The sequence below is a fragment of the Mustela putorius genome, unplaced genomic scaffold, assembly GCF_011764305.1.
Source record: "Mustela putorius furo isolate JIRA1106 unplaced genomic scaffold, ASM1176430v1.1 tig00003834_pilon_pilon_pilon, whole genome shotgun sequence".
NCBI lineage: Eukaryota > Metazoa > Chordata > Mammalia > Carnivora > Mustelidae > Mustela > Mustela putorius.
In genome coordinates, this window is record NW_025421987.1 from 17,255,104 (window position 1) to 17,281,090 (window position 25,987).

General features: G+C 33.3%; 1 protein-coding gene across 3 annotated transcripts in view; it reads left to right on the top strand.

Annotated features, from left to right (window-relative positions):
* CADM2 (cell adhesion molecule 2) overlaps positions 1-25,987 on the top strand; it is a 1,089,711-nt gene that overhangs the window by 999,460 nt on the left and 64,264 nt on the right. For 2 of the 3 annotated variants that reach the window (XM_004775049.3, XM_004775050.3), the window contains one exon: positions 11,823-11,942. The exons of the other annotated variant lie outside the window; for it this stretch is intronic. In XM_004775049.3, coding sequence (XP_004775106.1) covers positions 11,823-11,942 — 120 coding nt within the window. The remainder of the gene's footprint in view (positions 1-11,822; positions 11,943-25,987) is intronic. 3 annotated transcript variants of the gene reach the window in all.

A 25,987-nucleotide genomic window follows, 5' to 3' on the forward strand; every position in this document is an offset into this window, starting at 1 on the left:
CTCATATGGGTGGGTGAGCAGTGAGAAGGAGAAGACTGGATTATGGACAGATGCACAGCCTAGTAAACATTAAAAAGAGATTCCGCTAAAATCTGTTCCCTCACACGGAAACAGACCAACCAGTTGGTAAATTAATTCTATGTACTCATAATGAGCATTTTTCCTTTGGAGAAGCTTTCTTTAGAAGCATAGATGGGAAAATACACAGTGAAGGAAGAAAAGGAGAGAAAAGACACCCATATGGAGCAACAAACAGTGTGCTAATGGAAGAGCCCTATGGTTGCTGCTCTCATCTCTGGTGGAGAGTTTGCAGACAGTAAACTAATTGGACGATTCTTAAAACTGTATCTTCTTTAATCGCTGAGATAAAACACATCATTTCTGCACATGAGTAAAGCAGGGAGAGCTGTGATGCCTGTGGGAAAGGCATACCTCTGACTGGATGAATGTGCTGTTGAACTCTGCAGAAAGAAGGGGAATGGTATCAAATAGTGGAGTCAAGAGCACTGTTTCATTATAAAACATTTAAAAAGTTGCATATGTGCAGCATATGGAACACAGAGTTGAGTTTTAATCCCATCTCTTCGTTTTTATTTTATTTTATTTTATTTATTTATCAGAGAGAGAGAGAGGGGAAGAGAGAGAGCACAGGCAGACAGAATGGCAGGCAGAGGCAGAGGGAGAAGCAGGCTCCCTGCTGAGCAAGGAGCCAGATGTGGGACTTGATCCCAGGACGCTGGGATCATGACCTGAGCCGAAGGCAGCTGCTTAACCAACTGAGCCACCCAGGCGTCCCCCATCTCTTCGTTTTAAGATGAGCACGAATTGGATAAATTAAGGTTTTACCATTCAGAGTAAAAAATTCATTCAAAGATACTGCTCTGCCACTGTGAAGTAAATGTTTGTGTGGTACCTCCATGGAGCACCGGCGAAACCATCCATGGGGAAAGCCTTCATTCTTGCCTGAAAGGAGAAGAGTCTGCCACCCAACAATTTTAGCGATTTAAACATCTTTTCTTGTGCTATTTATACATGATCTCTTCTATTAGTTGCAGTAAAGTAAATGGAAGAATCCATGATACTCAGTCTTTCTAGATTTTTATGTGGAAACAAGGTTAGGTTGTAGCTTTACAAAGATGTACAGAGCTCTTCTGCTCAAGTTTATCAGCATTAGTCGACTCATTCGTTAGAGAATTGAAGCAATATTCAAGTCCGTGGGGAATTGGGCATTTGTTTTCAGAAATAATGGCACACCCAACTAGAAGATACAGATCTTTCATAAAACCTGCTTTGTAGCTTCTTACAATGTAGTTTTTACTCACATTGTAACAGCATATCATGAACTTAATCCAGAGTCCAAGAACTATCCTTAACCCCTCTTTATCTTTATCTCCAACTCATCAGCAAGTTCTGTTGACACTATTCCCAAACCATGTGTTCAGTATATCCACTTCTCTCCATTATTCTCTCTAGCCTAGACTAGAGAGACGTCCATGTCTATGATCTCTTTCCCACATAGCTATAATGTATTAATGTTTAAAATACATATTCCTTCATATCTTTCCCCTATTTAAATTTTCCTAAAGGCTTTTCATCACACTTAGTGTAAAACCCAAATCCTTTCAGCTTCATTTGCTAAACCCTGCATAATATGCCTCTACTTGCATAAGAGACATCTCATCACTCTCTACCTGATCATTATGTTTCCCTGGTCCTCTTTTAACTCCTCTAAGACATCAAGCTCATTCTCTCTCTAGGAAGTTTGTCCTGAATGCTTGTCCAGGAAGTATGAATATGGATATTTACAAGAATGACTTCTTATCATTCAGATCTTGATTAAATGAATCTTCTGAAAGAGGTCATTTTTGTCCACTCCAATCTAAAATGGCCCCAATCATGCATCACTTAAATTTTAATTCTCTGCAAGCCATTTATCATTATTTGGTATTTTAGTTGTATATTGGTATTTTTTATTTTGTACATGAGTATACATACATATATATGTATGCATTTATGTTTATATATACTACATGTATGTATCTGTACATGTGAATATATTCTATATCCATCCAGTAGATTATGACTTTCTTGAAAGCAGAGACCTTATGACTCTCATTCATCTCTGTATCTCTAGCTCTTAGAGCAATGCCTTCTAAATAGTAAACAATCAATAAATATTTCTTTAAGGATTTTAATATTTCTTTGTCCCTTTCTTATATCTCTATCTTTGTATCTCTCTCCCTCTCTTTTCAACAGAATAAACTTTAGTAAAATAAAATATATGTACAAACATATGTATATACATAAACACACATATCCACATATATTCATATATATGTGTGCCTGTGTATACTGCCCTGACTTCTGTATACTGGTATCCTGACTTCAGAGCAGAATTAGGAAAACTGATATTCACTCTTTTTTGTCACCAGAATCAAGACCTTTAGGTTTCATCTCATATGTGGAAAAGAAATGATACCCAAAGATATATTTATTTAGCAATCCATATGTAAATGGTGCCTTATGCAGTTAAGCAGTGCACAAAATAGACAATGTGTATAGAAGGATTAATAACATCAATAGAAATCCTAGAAGTTCCACGTATGACTGAAACCATATGTGGTATATAAGAAATAGCATAGAAGATGATGGAGGGGGGGAATTGAATGTGAAGAAATCAGAGAGGGAGACAAACCACAAGAGTCTCTTGATTCTGGGAAAGCTGAGGGCTGCTGGAGGGGAAGTGGGTCAGGGGATGGAGTAACTGGGTGATGGGCATTAAGGAGGGCACATGATGTGATGAGCACTGGGTGTTATACACAACTGATGAGTCATTGAACACTACATCAGAAGCTAATGATGTACTATGTGTCGGCAAATTGATTTTAAATTTTAAAAAGTGAAAGAAAAAAGCAATCATAGAAATTAGAAGGTTTTTGCAATTGACTTCACATGTCTGTTTTGTTTTGTTTTTGCAAAATTCTGTGATTATTGCTTCCTAGAAACTGGATTCATTCTTTGGAAGTCTATAACATCATTTACAAAGATAATATTTATTTCTGGACAAATTTTTTTTTTTCTGAAAATCTCTATCGCAGGGTCATACTATCTAATTATTTATTATTTCAGAACATTTTCCTTAAGTATCTACTATATTTAAGTGTTAGGCCAAACACTACAGAGCCTGTAAGAAATAAATAAACACTCCTTATTATGCCTCAACTTCATAGCAAAAATTAAAAAGTGAAGAGTTTTCAGTCCTGTGCCTCACCATGATGTGGCTTTAGAGATGTTTTCAGGGTCCCTTCATTAATTGGAATATTCCAAGAGACTTATTCAGGAGAATATGAAGTTCCATGGTTAGAAATGCTTTACTTTGGTAAAATATTCACTTTCTTATTGAGAGCATATTTTAAATGTCAATAGCTTGGGGAAGGTAATCAGTTTGTATAACTAAATCCCAGGGTGGGGGAGTAGCTTATTTAATAAGCTGTTGTAAGGTTAGGAAACACTTTGCTTTGTGTGAGATCTCCAAACATTAGGGATGTGGGTCATTATGTGGATTTCTCAACCAGTGTTTTTCTCCTAGATCGCGTGTCTCCTGTATGTATTCATACTTGATTTGAGTTTTTCTTTAACCAGTGACAGAGCTCTTTTCCTAAAGGCAACTTTCATCCTCACAGAACTTAAAGTATTTGACCAAATCGTCTGGTTTACTTTTTGACAAAGTACTTTTAAGAAAGAGCTCATTGTGTTGAAGTAGGGGGAGCTAAGTAATGTAGAATCATCCACGTGGAAGGGTTTTGTTGTTATTGTTGTTGTTTTTGTTTTTCCTATTGTAAATTCCATTTTACTTTTGTCAGTTTGGACTATGAAAGAATATTTTTTTTTTTTAAAGATTTTATTTATTTATTTGACAGAGAGAAATCACAAGCAGGCAGAGAGGCAGGCAGAGAGAGAGAGAGGAGGAAGCAGGCTCCCTGCTGAGCAGAGAGCCCGATGCGGGACTCGATCCCAGGACCCTGAGATCATGACCTGAGCCGAAGGCAGCGGCTTAACCACTGAGCCACCCAGGCGCCCATGAAAGAATATTTTAAGAGAAAAAAAAATGTACACTTTTTTTTCAAACAACAGACTGATTTTTTCATAAACTTTTCCTGCAATTACATGGAACTGTTGGTTACCGCCTGCAGGTTAAAATTGCAGTACTTTTCATTTTTTAAAAACAGCTTTTTTTTTTTTTTAATTGCATAAGGCTTCCATTTAGTATGTGAAGCCAGTAGAAGCTATCAGAGGGATGAAAAGGGATTCATTCAAATCTAATTTTTAAAAGGGTTCCTTTTTATGAAGCAGATGAGGTTACCATATGGCTCTTGAGAAGGAAGCATGCATGGGCAAGTTGAGGCCTTGTCAGCCCGGTGGTTGTCATTGCAGGAAGAGCCGTGGTGCTGTTATCCATTCTTACGCTGTAATCCAAATAAGCTGCTCCATGTAGCTGAACATAATGGGAGCAGATAAACGTCCTTCTCTGCACAGGTAAAAAAGCAAATACAGTACATTTTTCCATTACAATTGCTTCCAATGGCAGTGCAATTATCAGTAAGAAGGTTAAGGATGCCCTATTATTTTTAAGGTTAAGAAATGTGAATAGCGTCTTTCAAAAAGACATTTCTCACCTTAATACTTCTAATATGTGTTGAGTTCTGACCCTTCTGTATCTCCACTAATAATCCTTGGTTTGGACTCACTCTTGATTACCCTTGGACCACCCTGGAGAGTTAGTGACATAAAGCAGAAAGAAAGTAGACATATGGAGTCCAGACTAAATGGTAGCAATTTTTCTCCCTATTGAACACTAGTCCTTGGAGAGAAACAAGCAGCTTGGGCTTCTGGGACTCTTTAGACTTAATTTTGCTTAGAAAATCCATTCTGAATGGGCCAGAATGCCATTTTTAAAAAGAGAAACTGCCAGAAAACAAAACAGGTTGACAAGTTAGAAATTATTGTACACTGCGTTTGTAGGGAACAGAACATACCTTTAACCTGAAAAGCTCGTTATTGGAAAAAAGGTGCTACACCATTCTTCAATTTATTGTATACAGTGCTTGTTGGAACTGATTTCATTTTAACAAAGTTATACAGGATCTGCTCTGCTCTAATAAGCTCCAGTAACAAAATGCGGTTGCACTTTTTAAAAAATTCTTTCATTAGGATGTGATTAAAAAGGGCACTTTTCTATTATTGAATTGGATGATATGATTTAGAGCTCTAACACTTTTAAAAACATTCAAAACCCGCATTCAGAATATAAGATTCTTCAGTGTGCTGCATTTTAATTTTTTAAAATAATCATTTAGACTTGAAGACTCTTAGCAGAAATTTCTAAAAAAAATCTCATACATGGTAATAACAAGGAAGGGATTTTTTTTTTCCTCACAAATTAACCATGAGTAAGTCTCAATTACTGTTTCATGTTATTAAAAATGATACTATTCCCTATCTACTGACATCATTATCATTACCACCGATAGGAACATTATTTATAAAGTACCAGTCAAATTCAAAGCATAGAACTGGGTACCTGTAGGAAGCACAGAAGTGTATCATTATTCTATTCTCTTTGTTATCTTATCATCTTGTTGGCTTGTGAAAAGAATAAAATACAAACAATGCATGTTAGTGCCAAATAAATGTTATAGCCTCCCTCTTTTCAACCACCAATTCCGTGAAGAGCTTTGATATATATTCTGTGTACTGTAGTGTTTATCATTAATAAGTTAGAATAATAGAGTATATTAATTGATTATGGAAATTAAATTTAAATTAAAAATCTTACTGTAGCATCACACATGTATTCTATCCTCCACTGGGAGAGAGAAATAGAGACACAGAGCTAGTGAGAAGCCCATAACTCTGGTTGGCCCATATGGCTGCCCACGAATGTAGAACATTGTTATCATGGGGGTATTGGTAATATAGTGAGGGAAGCAGTACATAAATGCTAGGAAAAAAAAAATGGGTATTCAGAGACAAGGGGAATTAGTTGATGTTTAGTTGGTTAAGGAAGTCTTCACTGAGCAGATCCAAATCAGGCTGAAACTTGAGAGTAGCATTTTGCTAGTTATATCAAGAAAGGGACAGAGATTGGATAATACTGGGGGAATGAGTCAGAGTAAACTTGTCCCACGGCAAAATAATTTAAAAAACGATGACATGTTGACTTATAACAACTAAACCTGAAGTTCATTGGTGAGATAGATATATAAATAAAATGGTAATGTAATATATAACAAGCTTGTGTAGAAGTATGCATTAAGTGATTTGAGGGTGCTTTGAAGGAAGATATTGGAAACAGGAAAGATTAAGATAAGGAAAGTTGAAAAAACAGGATGTGGCTCTGAGAACATGGCAGCAAAGAAAAGAACAGCAAGAACTAAGTCTAGAATTTGGGGAAAAGACTTGTGTCAGGGGCCCATGTCTTTTTGTGCGCCAGACTTCAGTTCCTTTGCTTATGTTAACCAGGCACTATGAAAAATAAAGAAAAGAAGGCAGGCACATATGCTCTGAGGAACTCTAGACCCTCCTATTCCAATGAGTTGCCTAATAACAATGGGGGAGGCAGTTTGGAGTTCTTCATGGCAGAATCAAGCAGGCTGATCAGGAGAGATGATGGACTGATGAATCAGTCATTAACAAAGTTTAGCTATGGTCCCTGTACATGGATTTCAGTTTCCTGATTCAACAACATTGTTGTGTGAGCTGAAATTGTGCTTCTGCAAGTGAGTAGATCCTTACAGAAGTAACCTGCACTATTTACACTGCATTTATTTGTAACCCAGCATTTGCTCACATGGATAACTCTCGGCTGCCTACTTAGAGTTTGCACTAATATGCAGTTGTACAGTTGACTAAATTTGGGGTTCTGTCTGACATTGTTGAAATACTCCTGAATTTTCCTTTTACAGAAAAATAGTATATATGTTACAACTGAAATGAGAAGTGTAATTTATTGTAATTCGTGCCTGATGTATAGGTAAAACTATAAGCAAATATTTTCATGTCTTGGAAGCTTTACTTTTCTCAGTTCCTTATAAAAAAGGCTATTTTTCCTTTAAATGAAGCCTTGCCTTTGCTATGGTAAACATCTGTCTAGACAAATGAAATCAGATTATTTTTTCTTTGTTCACTTCCTTAAATACCATTTTTCTCCACTACATATTTTATCAATTACTAACTCTTCATTCTTTATGCTTTTACATCTAGGAAATATATAATACAGTTAATTTCTTTTGTAAATTATAAATTTGAACATTTTATTTGTAACTACTTTTTTCAGGCAAATTCAATATTATTTGATTCAAATAAGATATTCTCCAAGGAAAATGAAAATAAAAAATTTGACCCCAACTTTTGTATTGTAGAAATCAGAGAGGAAATGCCATGTATTTAACTGATTAACTTATTATATAGTTATCATTTCTGAATTCTGATATTCATAAATTATGTCACAAACTATTAATATATCTTTTTTTAAATTTGTAGTTACTTAGTGCCCATGTTCAGATATCCTTTAATCATATAATATTAAAATATTAAGATCTAAAATCAACAAGTCATGTTCAGCAAATGACATAAAATATTAATATGACTGTAGATTATCTTGCTTTATGAACAGTAAATTAATATCAAATCAGAATTCAATTATTTTTATTGTGTGTGTGCACATGTGTGATTCTTCTACATGTGGATTAGTATATTTTTATTCTTAAAAAAATGAGTATGTCTTGGAAGGGAAAAAAATGACCCACTGCCTTTTCAATCCTGTACTATATTTGACTGAGCACTTTGTATTAACAGTATAATGGTTTTAAAACTGGACAGAATTCTAGATACCTAAAAATGAGACAAATGATAGGTACTAGTGTTTCCAGTGTCATGTTTCCTTATGAAAATGGAGCTCCATTTTCACTATCAGTATCTAAATAAAAGGCCAAAAGAGAATGCACAAAACCAGACCTTTTAAACAATTGGGAAATGATGCGAAATGTTGCCACTTGATTACAGGAGTGAAAATTCAATATGAGTATTTGGATTTAGAAAGGCAGCTCAGAATCTTTTTCTAATTTCTACTTTGACAAGAGTTGCAGTCAGGCAGCTAAAATAAATGATCTTGAGGTGGAAGTGTTCAAGAAACTTCTCCATTATACTCCTATGAAATAAAATAGTCTCTCTGCACTCTAGTATATACATATGAATATATATTTAAATTTAGAGACAAGGAGGTTCTATCTCAAATTTCTTTCATCCATTAAGTGGGGATAATAATAGACAATTCATAAATTTGTTGTGATCTTTTATTACTGATCAGGATAGGACCTACTTAGTGAGCCCTCGTGGCCGATTACTCTTTCTTTGAAAGTCTTGAATTAAGCGAAAATTAAGAGTTCATAAGGAACATGGAGGACATGGATCTCAGGTCAGGCTCACATTGCTTTCAAAGTAGCAGGAAAGGTGGGAAGTATTTCATTTTGTTAGCAAGGATATTTATTTTAGGAAGAAGTTATAAATTGTGACCTTAAAAATTTGTCTTTTAGGGGCACCTGGCTGGCTCAGTTGGTAGAGCTTGTGACTCTTGATTTTGGGGTTGTGAGTTTAAGTCCCACGTTGGAGGTAGAGTTTAGTTAAAAAAAAATTTTAAAAAGTTATCTTTCAGAAAATAATTATTGTGTATCTATATTGAAGATAGAAAGGATTTTTTAGTAGATGTAAGGAGGGCACGTATTGTGTGGAGCACTGGGTATGGTGCATAAACAATGAATTTTGGAACACTGAAAAAATTTTAATTTAATTTAATTTAAAAAAAGAAATAATTAAATCTTTTGGTTTTATATTAACTATATGACCCTGTCAAAAAACTGGACTTTTCTAGATCCCCTAAAATATGTTGTATGTTTATTATGCTATGAACAATTTCATTTAGTAAATATTTCTTCACCTTATATAACTTGTGCTAGAATCTGAACAATAAATAGGCAGAGTTCTTCCCTTTAAGGATTAATTGTCAAGTGTGGAGACAAATATCAATAAAATCAGAGCAGACAGAAAGTTTAGGTAGAAGAGAGAAATATTGTACAATGTTTTTTTATCTTTCTAAGAATTCCACGAATTCCAACTGATCCTATGGAGATGCATTTCAGTTGATTCTGATTACTCTTCTGGTGTTGAATATTTAGATCATTCCAAAGTTGCTCTTTTACAATAGAGTTGAAATAATTGGATAAACAAGAGTGTAGCATAAAAAGGATAAATGAAAATGTTTAAAATGTTTCAGAACCGGTAGGATGAAATAAAGTTAGTAATGATTGAAAATCTAACAGTGACTGGGAGAGATTTCTTATTTGACAGATACTTTTCCTGGCCTGGTTGTTATTTGTCCAAGGTGTTTTCCATCAAATTTCTTTCACCAGATTTGTTTTTAGGTACCTTTGGTGTCAAGAGGGAAGGATGAGAGGATGATGGACTGACAAAGCAGGAGTCAGAGTATGAGCCAATAATGATTTGTAGTGTTATCTGAACACTTTAAAAGATAGTAGGGCAGTTTTCTTAAAGTGGATTAACAATTTTTACAACTACTGCATTTTCACAATTATAGGAAATAAAGATATGGTTTGGTTAAAACAAAAATTTTCATAGTACCTGAAAATATATACTCTCTCCAAAACAAATCAAGATATATTATTATTCTATTTTTGTTGATATGGAATAAAGAAAAAAGACCACATAATTTTTTTTTGGCTAATCCAAAAAATGAACAAATACCACCAAACACTGTTATTTATATTCCATTTCGCAGGAGGTGAATGATACTGGCTGATTTTGGAAGGCTGCTTTTCAGATTTAATGGAATCTTATTTTAACTCATTGTCTAATAGCAAATAATGTATTATTTTATCATCTGTGTTAGGTTTGGTAGTATCAGTTTCTTTACATGGAGTTTTAAAGAGCTAATACCATTATATGTTCTTGTGTTTGATAGCCCTGTAAGACATTTCCTTTTGCATAAATTAAATACATATATTTTGAGATCCTAATAAGCAAAAGATTTTACTAGCCGACAAAGAATGTATTATTTTCTATTTTAGGTATGCATGAACATTAATATTACTCATGTTTTTTTAATTTAGAAAGCGTCTTTCATTTACTTTCAGCCTGCCTAACCCATTTAGGAGAGCTTACCATGAAAATAAGAAGGTATTATAAAAATCAGTAAATAAGAGGTATATGTGCACATATACATAATATTTACTCAGTGTATAATGTTGTTAAAGTCAGTTCTATTTTATGATCGTGGTAATCGCACACCAGGCAATACCCATTTTCTCCAGTGATTAATGTAGCACCATTGAGTTTCTAGAAGGTTGTTTTCTTAATTTGACTGTCTAGAAAGCATTTTCCCTGTTGAAAAACAGGTGTAAACATCAATACCCGAGATAAGAGAGCGAGCTCCTACTGTTTTCTGATGTCTCTAGTGTAGAGAATCCAGCAGGTTCAAGTCTGAGGATTGAGGAGGGCTAATTTATCAGAAGTAAAAAACTAGAAAATTTTTGGTGTGACTCAAAGACTTTAGCTGAGAGAATGACAGGAAGCCTTTTAACAGCAAAATAATCTGTCAAACACTTTGAATATATAGGGACTGTGTGGCAAACATGTGAAATCAAACCCCAGCACTGTAATTATAGGTAATTTGTGAACTGTTTCTCATTTCCTCACTGTGTAAATTATATGCCTATCCACTTGAGACAAGATTTGACTTTTTGAGACTCTTACTCAGGTTTTATAGCTTGACACTGGCTACATTGTTTCAGTGTTTCCTACACCGCTCTTCAAATTTTCAGCCAGTTTTGAGTGAAAGGAAGATTTTTGGTGTAAAATTCTAAGTTGTTCTTTCTGTTTATTATGTTTTCTCTATCGGAATCTAGTGTTGACTTTTGTCAACTTTGACTAATTATGGGCTAGGGGTGGAGTATTATGGTTCAAGTCTATGTTCAATAACCTCTCTTATGTATGCCAAATAAAATAAATCATAAACCTTTCAGAATATTGGGTTCCATGCTAGTTGACTCAATACTTGTTAAAGACTCCTAGGTACTGCAAAATTGTTAGAAGGCGTTACCAGCTAATCAGGGTAAGATCTGCAAGACTCTAAGCTGTACATTAACATCATTTGTGAGAAAAAGAAAAGCAAAGTAATAATAATAACAATTAGCTTCTTTTTTTTTGTTTGTTTCTAAAGATTGCTGTCATCTTATTTCCTACCATTAAATTTTCCTAAAAGAAAAAAAAATCAAAAAAGCATTTAACATGCATATACTCATCCATCATTAACATTTCTTTAATCTTTTATGGTGGTGTTTTTTGTGTTTATTTCTGTTGTGTTTTTTCTTTGTTTACTTCTTTGACAAAGCATGTCACTTTTGGTTTTACCTGTTTCTATTTTGCTACTGCATGTCACACTTTTCAAATGACTCAGTGAACAAATGAATTCTTGTCATTTTAAATTTCACTCTAAATATTACAAATAATCTGCTTATTCTCAAGCATTGCTCCAAGTTTTTGCTTTGTGTGGGAGCGGGAAAAAGAAGTGAAGAAATAAAATGACAAGAACCATGTGGTACAGCCAGCTTTGTACCTGATAATCTGTGTAAGCCTGTTAAAGTTAAACCTAAATAAGACTTATGTATTTATAATTTGAATCATTTGTGTTTCTCTTTTGTTTGCATGATATGATTTTGTTTTATATTTTGTTTTTTTCCACTCACCAGATGTTCCCAACACTTTGCTTTCCACTACTATCATCCCCTCCCTTACCACTGCAACAGTCACAACCACTGTAGCCATAACAACCAGCCCAACCACATCTGCAACAACCAGCAGCATAAGAGGTACAGTATGCTTCTTTGTTATGGCCTGGAAAACACATTAAATGAAGCTTTAAAGGGTTTTTTAAAAGGGTAGAAAAATCGAGATCCAATTTTACTTCATTATAAGAGTAATTAAGTCACCTAAATTACTATCAGTTAGGGTTATTGGAATAGAATATGAGGCAAGATGGTACATTTAATTTTTTTAGTGCCACTTATGACGCTTATGAAAATATTCCAGAGTATAGGTTAAAAATATATGGAGCAAACACCGAGCCAATTTAAATGTGAACATTGGACACTTTTTTTTTCTTTTTGCTTTGCCTTATAAATGTAAGCAAAGAAATAAGATGTTCAAGGTTGCAAAAGTAGCTTTTGCTTTTTAAAGATCTTTGTTTAATGTTAATGACTTATTCTTCTGCCACTGGATTAAAAATACTCACAGTGTTGAATGTGTTCTAAAGATTGGCATAATTCGTGGGATCATTATAAACTATTAACCACATAGAACTTTTAAGTAAATATTCAACATGTCATCCTAAAGTAGGATGCCATTTTAAATAGATCTCTGAGTAGATCTATTTAGTCTACTAACAGAATGTTCTAAAAACAAATATTGGTAAAGCTGTTCAGGATCATAGGAATTCATTTGGCTCTGTGAGTAACTTCCGGTATTGGTTTATTAATAAATATTCTTGCCTTAAGGAAAGCAACCTTGAAGAAATAGAAGTAATCTTTAAAGGCAAAAAATAATTTCATTATGGTTCAGAAATACAAGAAAGCATTCCTGAGCAGTCAATAAGTGGTTAGTAGGTTATGAAGAAATTAAACAAATTTTAAAAGTGCATTATAGGAAAACAGATTTTAAACTTAATTTTTGCATAAGCAATGTTCAAAGATAATTTGTCCTATTTAAGTCTGTCTTTTTGTATTTATACATGTTTTGTTTTGTGTTGGCTATACTAATATGTGTTAAACTTAACAATTTAACTTGAAATCATGGGGACTTTACATTAATATATGTTAATTAAAGTTGTACTAAGTACTGGCTTAACATTATTTTCCTTTACTTGTAAAGGTTGTTCAATTAGACTGTTTTCCTTGGGATTTTATTGATTTGCAAAATTAAATTGAGTTGCTAGCTTTGATATAACAATTATCATATTATACTTTTGCTTCTGAAAAACATCTGATATTATATAATTATTAATGTTTAATAATCATGTCAACTCTATTATATGATATATGATTGATAACTGAAATTTGATAATAATAGCTGTAAGAATTTCTAAAAAATTCCTATGTTTATTTTAGTATTATTAAATGAATTGTATTCGAGCTAAATCTACAAGTAGGAAGAATTTAAAGATCTTTCTCATAACAATTTATATGGAAATGGGAGAAAGTAATAAAAATGGAAAAAGGTAAAAAATACTTTGTGATATTGTATGAAATGAGAGATGCCTAAATTTTTACTTTGCTTCAATTTATTATTTTCCAAAGATTTTTACAAATAGTAACTTATGTGAAATGCAATTATTGCATGCTAACCAAATCTCTATGATAATATTAAGTTCTGACTGTGCAGACAAATCACTTTGATGGATAAGGATGGTGACATCGACTAATTTTTTTTTTGAAGTCCTACTTATAACAAAAAAAGTTGTTAATATTCAATTATTCTTTCCTCTTCAAAAACATTTATTGAGGATGGGGTCATGCCAGACAGTGTGATTATGGAAATTAAACATGTTTTATCTAAAATCACTAGCAATTAAATTAATGCATCCTTCCCAAGTAACCAGTGTCTGTGCTTAATGAAGGAAAAGTATTCATGTCCTTCCTGGGCATATATGAATACACAACTTAGAATAAAATTAGAGAAAAATGTTTATTTCAAAGTGAAGTATTTAATAACCTATTTTATATTTTTTCACATGCATCTTAAGTGGAATCACTTACTGTATCTGAACCAGCCAGTTAAAATGAGATCAGTTTTCTACCTTTTCTAGTAAATTCATTTTTACAAGTTTCCTAAAATGTTTTGTGTAATTTACACCATGGACTTTAAATGTGGTAAAGAGTTTTCTGCAGTAGAACATTACAAATGTCACAGAAGACACACAACATTCCATTATTTTTACTTAAAAAATGGAAGGTATTTTTCAAAAGGCACCAAAATATGTGGAAAGAAAAAGTATTTTTTAAGTTAGGCAATTCATAGTAGTTATTTTGTATAGAAAAAAAAAGCAATGTTGACTTTAAGTGTTAGTCTAATACCTACTTTTCTCTCCCATCTTCAACAAACCACTGAGGCCTGGGAAAGTCATCAAGTGCACTTGTATCATTAATGTTCTAGTCCATATTTGAGGGAGTAGAAGACTCAGTCAGTAGATAAGCATTTTTATGAATTATTTTATGTATTTATCTGTTTAATTTCCATTGCCATTTACTAGAATATGAAGTTCATCAGAGCGAGGACTTTTTTCATTTTTAATTTGAGTACAGTTGACATATAGCATTATGTTAAGTTTAGGTGTCCAGCATAGTGATTTGACAAGTTTATACATTATTCTGTGCTCATCACAAGTGTGCTACCATCTGTCACCATGCAGTGGTAATACAGTATCATTGATTATATTCTTCATGCCGTGCCTTTTATTACCATGACTTATTCATTCCGTAACTAGAAAGCCTGAATCTCCCACTGCCCTTCACCCATTTTGCCCACCCACCACCCTTTTCCCCTGGGCAATATCAGTTTTTTCTCTGTATTTATAGGTCTGATTCTGCTTTTTTTTTTTTAATTTTTAATTTTTTATAACATATATTTTTATCCCCAGGGGTACAAGTCTGTGAATCACCAGGTTTACACACTTCACAGCACTCACCAAAGCACATACCCTCCCCAATGTCCATAATCCCACCCCCTTCTCCCAAACCCCCTCCCAAATGTTTATAGCAACAATGTCCATAATAGCCAAACTATGGAAAGAACCTAGATGTCCATCAACAGATGAATGGATCAAGAAGATGTGATTCTGCTTTTTGTTTGTTGTATCCATTTCTTTTTTTTATATTCCACATATGAGTGAAACTATATGGCAATTGTCTTTCTCAGTCTGACTTATTTCACTCTAGGTCTATCCCTGTTGCAAATGGCACAATGTCCTTTTATATGGCTGATTAATTTTCATGTGTATGTACGTTTGTATGCATGTGTATGCATATGTATGCATATGTATGTGTGTACGTTTGTATGCATGTGTGCATGTGTATACCATATCTTCCTTATCTATTCATCTATCAGTGGATGCTTAGGTTGTTTCCATATCCTCAATAGTGTAAATAATGTTGCAATAAACATAGGGGTGCAAATTTCTTTTTGAATAAATGTTTTCATTTTATTTGAGCAAATATCCAGTAGTAGACATATTAGATCATATGATATTTCTATTTTTAATTTTTTAAGGAGGTTTTGGGGTGCCTGGGTGACTCAGTCGGTTAAGCATCTGACTCTTAATTTCTGCTCAGGTTACGATCTCACAGTTGTGAGATCGAGCCCTAGATACGACTCAGCACTGAACATGGAGCCTGCTTAAGATTTTCTCTTCCCCTCTCCCTATACTCCTCCCGTCCCATGCTCTTTCTCTCCCTTTCCAAAAAAAAAAAAAAAAAAAAAAAAAAATTTTTTTTTTTTAAGTAAGCTTTGTACCCGTTTTCACATTGTTGTAAATTTTGCACTTATCTTTTTTAAGTTGACTGGTATTCTTTTAATTGTTTATTGCCTATTAGAGCTTTCAGATGCAATTATTCTTTAAATGCAATTCATTTATAAAATTAATAAAGGACTTTTCAAAATTATAGTTAAAAAAGATTGTAATAAGAATGTACTGCCTAAGAAAAGGTGAGAACTATAGAGGACTCAGTATTCTCATCTTGCATTTTTTACTTTATTTGTTTTTATGGGGTTTAAATGTTATTTCTTATATTTCATAAATTATAATTTACCTACTATCTATATATTTAATAAGTGACTGCTAATGAATCACCATTTGTGTCTCCATCTACACTTTTTCACTGCTATTAAGTTTTCCATCCTCAAATATGATAAACATACATTTAAATAATCACTCCTGTGGCTATATTAGAAATCAAGGTGATATAGAACAAAAGAATATCCTCAAATCACCAGCCACAACCTTGAGAATTTTCAAAGCTCTTCAGTTTATACATAAAATGCATTTCTTTTAGGAGGAAGCAGAGCTTCAACCATATGGGATGAAAGCTAGCAATTAGCTGTATCTTGTTACAAATAGAGGTGTTAAGACATGGAGAAGCCAGTACACTTGAGCAGTCCTGGGCAAGAGGAGGATAAAAAGTGCCCTAGAGGCATTTTTGGGTGTGAGTTTTGGTTATTCTGCTTACAAGGTCTTTGGTCTTCGACAAGGAATCAAATTGAGCCTCAGCATTTTTATCAGAAAAATGAGAAACACTTGATAGAAGCACTTAATTCCCAGATTGTCTTGAGGATCAAATAATATCTAGAGTTCTGGAAATATAATCACCACTCAGTATATAATAGGCTTATTTTTCAGTTGTTTTTAGTAAAACAAATGTGTTTATCTATAGCTGTATCATGCAATTACTGAAATCATATATATATATATATAATTATATACATAACTCTGGAAAAAATTTTGGTATTAGTTACTGATTACTTTTAAGCCCAATTTTTATTGTTTATACAAAACATCAGATAAAATATTTCTAGAGCATATAGAATTTATCTATCTATGAATATAGCAATAGTTGATAAACTTATTCTGGGTTTATATCATATAGCTAAAATCTGGACATTTTATAGATCTCTTAAAATTATTTTATTATAAAAGAACATTGCTACAAGACATTTTAATTTCTACTTTTGGAAATTGCAGGTTTTTTTTTTTTTTTAAGTCTAATGGCCTGAATAATCCTATCATTCAGTTCATATGACAGATATATTCTTTCACAAAGGTTTCTTATGTTATTTTTTCTTTTGGATCACTGTGATAAATTTTAATTAAGTTATAAGTTAGATATGATAATTTATGAAATGGTTCCAAATAACCTGATGTGATTTCTAGTATTAATATTCTTTTAGCATGGTATAGTTTAATTTGAAAACCTTTTCACTTTGATTATGTCATAAGGCTTTAATTTCATAACTATGTCATACTGTAAGAATCTTTAACAGTATCATTACTGTACAGATTAACAATATAAAGGTACTGAATTTTTTTAATTGTATATGAGACAATGACATATATCAGTGGTTATGTCTATTTATCATCATTTTTAAAATTAATATTCATAAGTGAATGTTTTATATTTATCAAAAGAGAAAACTTATAACTTCCTAATTGGTGTTTTTGGCTCTGTACAATTGTTAATGTCTTTCAAATACAAAAATGTGATGATAGAAATAAAGAGAAGATACAAAACTTCTGATATATTTCCTGTCCTTATACTAAGAGTCTGTTCAAATGCTTTATGCATTTCAATACATCAAATGAGGAAACATAATTCCAAACTTGATGGCAAAATTGTTTATATAGTCTATCTTTGTAAACATCTAAATGAGTTATTGGTTCAAATATAGATTTGGGTTTACTTTAGACTTTGAAATGGAAAAAAAAATTTATAGTAATACAATTATATCATTTATCTAGTAATCTTAACCAATTTATTAATTAGAATGAGGCTCATTGCAATGGGACCTTATTTTAGCATGGCATTATAAAACAAAAACCAGGGACATCTCTTAAAAATTTAAGAATTTGGCCATTATCAAACTATCTGCAACTAGAATAATGACCAAACACAAAATTTAAAGATGGGTACCACTGCATTGATTGCAGCCTATTGCTAGTAATGCCTTCAGATAGGAATGCCTAAGGCACTGTCCTTAGGCATTTACTCCTAATATTTATAGGAGACCCCACAGACACTTACTCCACTGGGGCCAGTGTTGTGATGGGACTAGCCCTTGTGGTTCTTATTATGAGCTCAGGATACATTTTAGCAAGAAACCATGGGAAACTTTGAGTCACAAGATTTATTAATCAGTTCCTGGAAGGCCACTCAATGAGGTCACAAACAGAAAGAGAGACCATGCATGGACCTGATGCTCTGCCTTTATTAGAGCATCCAAAGGTTTTGGGGTCACTAACTGGCGAATTTGAAGCATAAGAGTGGGAATGAGGGCACAAGAAGGAAGAAGTGCGTTTACTCCAAGTGGTCAGTTACCTAAGCTACCCAACAGTTTCTGAAAGAGGAAATCTCACAGGTGGGGCAGCAGAATTCCTTATCTTGTTGTTTGGCTAGCAGCTGTATTTTACTGCAGGCAATATGTTTTTTCATTTATTTGAAATAAATACCTTAAGGGGTATCCTAGGATCCTGGGATAGAGTCCAGAGTGGATCTCCCTGCTCAACAGGGAGTCTGCTTGTCCCTCTCCCTCTGCCTGTCTCTCTCACAGGCTCTCGCTTTCTCTCTCCTTCTCTCACTCTCCCTCCCTCTCTCTCTCTCTCTCTCAAATAAATACATAAATAAAAGTCTTAAAAAAAATGGATATCTTGACAATCAAAAGCTTAATGTCAAGCTCTTCTACTGAAGTTCTCAATTCTTCACTACTGAATAGCATGGTAATTTTGTTACTTATGTTTAAAAATGTAGTATTAAGTGAAATATTTTAAATCATGCATGTAGAATATAATGAATTTTAGCATATACCAAAACTCTTTTAGCCCATATGCTGCCATTGTATTTTTAAATCATATGAATGGCATAAAATTGAGTTATTTAAATGTAAATGAAATTAGGAGCTTGTTTGACCATTAAGTATAATCCTAAAATAGTACTGTCTAAAAGATCTTAATAAATACTTTCTTCTCTACAAATTTATTGAAGTAATCTAAGTGACTTGTAAAAAAAAATTCATTAACACAAAGTTAAACATTTAGCAAAAAAGTTGCTAAACTATTTACTTTGTGCCAGCATAAAGACAAATTATAAAATTCCACACATATTTAATATAGTCATTTTTAATGAAAACATTGGTCTAAAATGCTGATTATGCAATAGTGTTTTTATATGTAGATTTCTTTATTTTGATTGTTCTTTCCTTTCTCTGGCTTCAAAATACAATAAACGTTAATAAAATGAACACAATGTGCATATATGTGTCCTCCAAGCCACTATCTAAAGCATCTATTTAATTAAATAACTTTTAAAAGCAATAATGATCTGACCTATAATGATCTGACCTATGCTTCTATTCTCTATTTCCTTTATATCAAAGAAAGTCTAGTCTATCTTTACTTTTTTTTAATTAGTTTATTTATTTTCAGCTTTTATTTGGATTTATTAATGTGTCACCTCCTTCCCTTTTTGGTATAGATACTTTAAAAATTGGAATCTAAAATCATAAACATTTAACAGAATAAAAGAAAAAGCCAACACTGAGAAAGAATAAATGGAGTATAAACATTAGAGCTCCAAGTTAGTCACTATAAATGCACTCAAATAGAGCATTTGCAATGGTAAAATATATCATCTCGACACAGTTAAATCCCAAAGTGTGCAAATCAAGAAGTTGTTTATGAGGTTGTGTTATGAGTGTTTAGCTATTAAAAATGTTTCTGGTTTTATTGGTGGTAATAAAACAAAATTTGCATGGTGTTGTGAGCTTTTAAAAATTAAGTGTCAATATGTTGTTTTTTTTTTTTTTTTCCACTTGGCAAAAACTAAGTAATAATTCAGTCTCCAGATGGTCCATAGTGAGACCTGCCTATCTGCAGAAAGACAGGTTTCCACATTTAAGCTGTAAGTGTTGCTACATTTCCATAAGTCTTTTTAAAAACAACAATTATTATATGAAATTGATGCCATTTTAAAATTAAATATTGAGGGGCACCTGGGTGGCTCAGTGGGTTAAGCCTCTGCCTTCGGCTCAGGTCATGATCCCGGGGTCCTGGGATCGAGCCCCACATCGGGCTTTCTGCTCTGCAGGTAGCCTGCTTCCTCCTCTCTCTCTGCCTGCCTCTCTGCCTACTTGTGATCTCTGTCAGATAAATAAAGAAAAAATCTTTAAAAAAAAATTAAATATTGAAACATAGCTTATAATGAAAATAGGCTACTAAAAATGTTTCCTACTTAGAAAGAGGAAGCAACACATATGGTCCATAGCTTAGAGCAATTTCAACCTTGCTACCAGTGTTGTGTTGCTCATGCTGAAGGGACATGCTACAGGCCGGGCGTGGGAGAGCGTGCTGACTGGAGGTCCCCATCTCTTAGTCTGCTATGGATTCACACATTTGAATAATGGCAGTGTTTCAGTTTAAGTTATTCCAAGATAACATAGAATGCTAAAGTCATTTTTTTGTATTCTCGTAGATCTTATTTGGAACAAGAATACATATCGCTTGTTATACATAACCACGTCTAACACCAAACAAAACTTTTGAGTCTGACTTGTATGAGGATGTACTCTAGCAAAATTTGAAAATCCTTAAATATTTACCTATTTCTTTTTAGCATTTGGGAAATAGTTGAGGAGAACTGATACTCTTATTTTCTTTCCAATATGACCTATTAAGGGAAGCAGTACACTTATGCTCTATTCTATTTTCTAAGGGCACTCTTGTGGTTTGTGCAATTTAAAACATCAAACATTTTTAAGAGTTTCATTTTAAGCTTGTTTATTTCTTTGGCTTAGATCAATTTAAACAGAAATCTTAGTTCTGTTAGTTTATATTTCTTCTAAGTAAACAGTTTCACTAATATTGTTTTTACTTCTGTAAATGTAAGAGTGTCTTAATTGATATTATGGTAATAAACCTAGATTTTATACAATCTAATAGCATACACATTTCCTACAAAACAACATCTAAGAAAGAAAAGAAAATGTTCCCTAGTAGACTATGTGCCATTTTCTGGGATTCATCTTTATATAGTATGTGTATACATACAAATGTTAAGTTTAAGATTTTCCGTATTTATAATATTCCAGAAAGCACATCACTTATAAAATACAAAGACTTTGTCACTTATTACTAGGATGATGATCTGTTTTATATTTTAAAAGCTTAGACTACGTATATATATAAATGTATTTCTAGAACGTCTCTAAAATTATTTTTAAAATCATTAATAAACTAAACTGGTTGTATCTTTCTTACTAACCAATGAATTAAATTTATGAGCTGTGCCTTTGAAGCTGAAAAGATTGCTGGCACTGCCCTTGCTTCTTTGACACTCCACATGAAACACAGTTAATAACCTCCTGTGTTAGCTTGGTGAAACACCGAATTGATACTAATTATACCAACTTTGGGATAGAAGGTGACCTTGACTTCTGCTGGAACTTTCTACCAGGACAATAAATAAGAGCAAATGCCACAAAGCATGACTTCTGAGAAGGGTCTAATACAATCTATTAACTCTGGGAAGTTCATGGAATTATAATAAGTGCTTGAATAATTGTAATATTTTAAAACATATCTTGTTTCAATAGTACAGTAGTTTTTTTTTTTAATTTCTCTAGATTTCAAATAATCTCCCATTAGCTTTCTGTAGTCATTTAAATTAGCGGTGGCCAGAAAATTAAATGCTACCTGATGCAAAGTGTGTATAAGGAGACTGCAAGGCAAAGAGACAGATTTTCTGAATGACTTCTTAAATATGTCTATAATGCTTATACAGTTTTAGTATCAGAACTGCTTTATGCTAAAGCTGAGATAACACTGACTTTTAAGGGGAAAGATGTCTATAAAATAATTAAGAATAAGGACTAAGAAAAAATATTGTCCCAGTCAGTATACAGGCTTAAACTATTGCAAGAAAACCTATCAAGGCCAATGATGTATACCAGTTTCACAGTTAAAAACTTGAGTTCATTAGCTTTAAAAACGGTCAGCAAAGTCACTATAAATGCTAACAAGTTAGCAAGACCAGAAATCAAATTATTTTTTTTTTACCAGTATTGTTTAAAGAATTACATTAGTATAAAGGGAATTCTGCTCAGTGCTCAGAATAATAAATGGAAACATCTAATTTAAGTCCAGTTCTTCTTCACTTTAGAAAAAATAAAAAGGTGAACTCAAATAACCCCAGGACTATTTTATTTAATTTAACTCACTAGTAAGCAAAGAATGCTGATTAATAAATATTTAAATAAAGAAAGAAAAGGCAACTTTAACATGAAGACTTCCAATAGATTCATTGAGAAACATACTTTTTTGAAAGTGTTTGAACCACATTTGATGTCTAAGAACAAGGTTCCATAATGAAAACCAGAAGGATTTTCTAGAGTAGTCTGTGTTAAACTGGGTAAGCTGCAATGGTCTTAACATGATCATTTTTCTTTTTCTTTGAAGTCACGTTCTTTAAATATTGATTGCCAACTTTTTACGTTCCTAGATTAGTGTGTTACTCAGAATATCAGCAGGCATTGATGGCAGTCTCAAACAGTGTAATGAAAGAGTTTTTTAATGAGGAGACTTTCACAGAAAATATGGACAGTTTGGGAAACTAATATGGCATGTGGAGGCAGAAGAGAACTCTCAACAGCAAAGCATAGTAATCAGCCCTGGACCTGAAGGGTCAAAGGACGTGAACAGGGTATTCTAGTTAGAGAAGAATTGGGCCAGAAAAGGGGCAACTTGAAAAGGGCAGTGGTCAAAGAAGTATCCAAACCTCAGTCAGGTAGAGACACCAGGAGAGGAGGGATCAATATCAGACCGCTTGCTTCTCCTGTCTTCCAATATCTTTCCATTAATCCAATCCCAAGGAAATCAGAGGTCAAGGAATCTGGGTGGAGCCGTGCAGAGAAGTCAGGCTCCCAGAGCACAGAGCAAGGAAAAAAAGGGTAGAGGGTGAATTTGGGGGCCATAAGGAAAATGAACGGCAGAGACCCATGGGTGTAGAATGTTATCTAATTGGTTTAGAATATGTCATATAATTTGTTCACTCTAGAAAAAAGCTGTCAGATTTTAGTTTAGTTTTGGATTTTTCTCATAAGTATACATATCACAAGTCCATAACAGAACACTAGTCATGAAGCTAGTAATGGTGGTAAGATAGCAGCCATTCAATTCACTTTAATATATAATTTCCCTTCAAGGCTACCATTGGAAAGATAAAAACACTCTCAATGTGGAGAGAAGATTATGAAGTATGGTAAGGCTGAGATTGTTGTGAGATACAATAAAATATTAACAATAATAATAATAATAAAATATATTCTTATTTAAATAACTTACTTCCCAAGAGGAAACCATTTTGAATCTTAGTGAGAGGAATACCCGTTCAATTTGTCGAGTAGTGAGAGATTCCTCATTTGAAATATTCTCAAATCTACTTGCATAGATGCAGACTGTTTTATTTGAAACAAATACTTTCAAAAACTTGGTTATGGGGGTGAGGGGAGCTCTAAAAACGAGTTAGCTGTAGGTTAATAATACAATGATACAGATATGTATTATTAACTTTCTATTAAAAGAATTCTAGTGTCATGTAGGCAAATAATTTTCAGTCTGGAGATAATAGCTTTTCAGAAAAGAAAAACATTTTCTTCAGAGAAGATTTTAGAAGAAGCAATCACAGTCTTTAATATATTACATGATATTTCTGCCTTTGATGTTTTTATGTGTACTTTATTAATTCAGCTAAGTTAGCAGATAGGAAACTTGTAAAGTAAAAACAATTCAGCTTGTTTTTACTCTGAAAGTTAACTGTCTATGGTACGTACAGCTTGTGCCCCTTGGCATTTCACACTCACACGATGGAAAGTTTTGTCGAGAGTAGGATATTAGAATTGTTTTCAAGGAACTAAGAATAACAGTCTAATTTTTCTGGTGTTTCTAGGTATCCTATTCCCTAGTTCTGAGATTCAGCTGGAAATTGAGTTCTGTATCTCAGATGCTATTTTAGGGAACTGAAAACAAATCCTTATACACTCTCCTCTTAGATCTACCAGGTTAAAGACAGACATATCCCTGCTTAAATCCAAGTCAAAAGAAAAGACTATGCAAATTAGAAGGAAGTCCTAATGTTTCATTTTACTACTTCATTTTCATATTTCTAATTCCTCTATTTAATATTTGGCAATAAATCAATGGAGGATATTTTCAAGGCAATGTATATATAATGTGAACTTTTAAAGTAAATTAAATGGTGCTTTACTAAAAGGTAAAAATAGTATACAACAGTATACAACACAGTCTAAATGTATAGTTATGTTTCACTGGCTTAACAAAAAATATCATATATAGACTCAGCATGAGACAGTGAAATTAGTTGCTGGAAGCAGGATATTTTGGGGTTTTCCTGATTTGGCCTCTAGGCAAGGAAATTCACCTCCTTACTTAAGGAACTATGTGAATTCAAGATATTTCTCCACTCTTGAATTCTATGAAATATGATCTACATTATCTGAATCTTTCACCAACATTTCAGAGACCAGCATAGTTTCTGGTGTTTTTCAATCAAAACTTAGGGATAAAATCTCTTTGTATTTGAAATGGCTGAAATAATTTCCTTAACATAATTCTTTACTTCCACACCCCATTTAGGTTTGAATGTTCTGAAAACTAAAAGATTGAAAAGAATTATTAGACTCTGACCATGATATATGGCTTTTTGGTCACTGTTTCCTACCCAAATGCCCACTGAAAGATTATTTATACTATCTGTAAAATTTCTAACACCTCACATTATGGTGGTAAAATAAATATTGAGTTCCAGCTGTGATGTCCATAAAAATAACCCAAATAGCCCATTTTCATAGTTCTGTAATTGAGTCCAAAGTTTCTGTTGATCAAATGCTTCATAGCCGAAGTCCACAGTTTATAAAGACTTTCTGATACTATTTTCTCTTAGGCTTAAGACTGATCTATTTATATTAGATAAAAATGATTATAGAATAAAATGATGAAGAGCATGGCCTCTGCTGGACTGATATTATCTGGGTTCCTTTTTACACTTTGCCACACTAGAGTTTTGTAACTTTCCTTGAACTATCTATGTTTCAGTTTCCTGATCTAAACAATGCAGACAATAATAATAGCATCAACCTTATAATGTCATTTTGAAACTAAATGTATCTATGCATTGAATTTTAAAAATGCCTTGCTTGGGACCCCTGGCTGGTGCAATCTATTGATCGTCTGACTCTTGTTTTTGACTCAGGTCATAATCTCAGGAGTCCTAGGATAGAGCCACCCCAGGGGCTCTGGAGTCATCTGGGAGTCTGCTTGTAGATTCTTTTCCTGGGCTCCTCCCCCGGCTTGCATGCAATAAATAAAGAAATCTTTTTTAAAATGCCTTGCTTAGGGGCACCTGGGTGGCTCAGTGGGTTAAAGCCTCTGCCTTTGGCTCAGGTCATGATCCCAGTGTTCTGGGATCGAGCCCCACATCGAGCTCTCTGATTGGTAGGGAGCCTGCTCCCTGCCCCCCCCCCCGCCTGCCTTTCTGCCTACTTGTGATCTCTGTCAAAGGAATAAATGAAAAATCTTTGAAAAAAATGCCTTGCTTACAGTAACCACTTGTTAACTTTTATAATAATTATTAATAATTTACTTAAAATTACCCATCTAAACAACATAGGATAAAAATTACTACTTTTTTCTGACTATCAGTAAGATTAACTACTAACTGCTAGGTGAAGGCTGCAATGTGTGGTAAATAGGGATCCTTAAAAATCATGTAAGTGTTCTTCAAAATCTAGAACGTCAGGGTTTCTGTTATGTGACTTAAAGTGGGTAGGATAAAAGAGTCTCATTGCATTTTCTAATTATTCAGTTAGGTCTATTATCAAATAAGTCAGAAACATTTTTAGACTAAAGTAATCTATTTTATAAAGAATTTTCTTTACCAAATATTAACACATTTAAATGGTCTTCAGTAGAAGAAATACCTAGTTTGGAGACCAGGTGCACGGTATGCAAGTTATACTGCTGTTTCTCCATCTCTAAAATAGTGATGCTCATTTACTTATAAGAGGTATTCTAATATGAAAACAA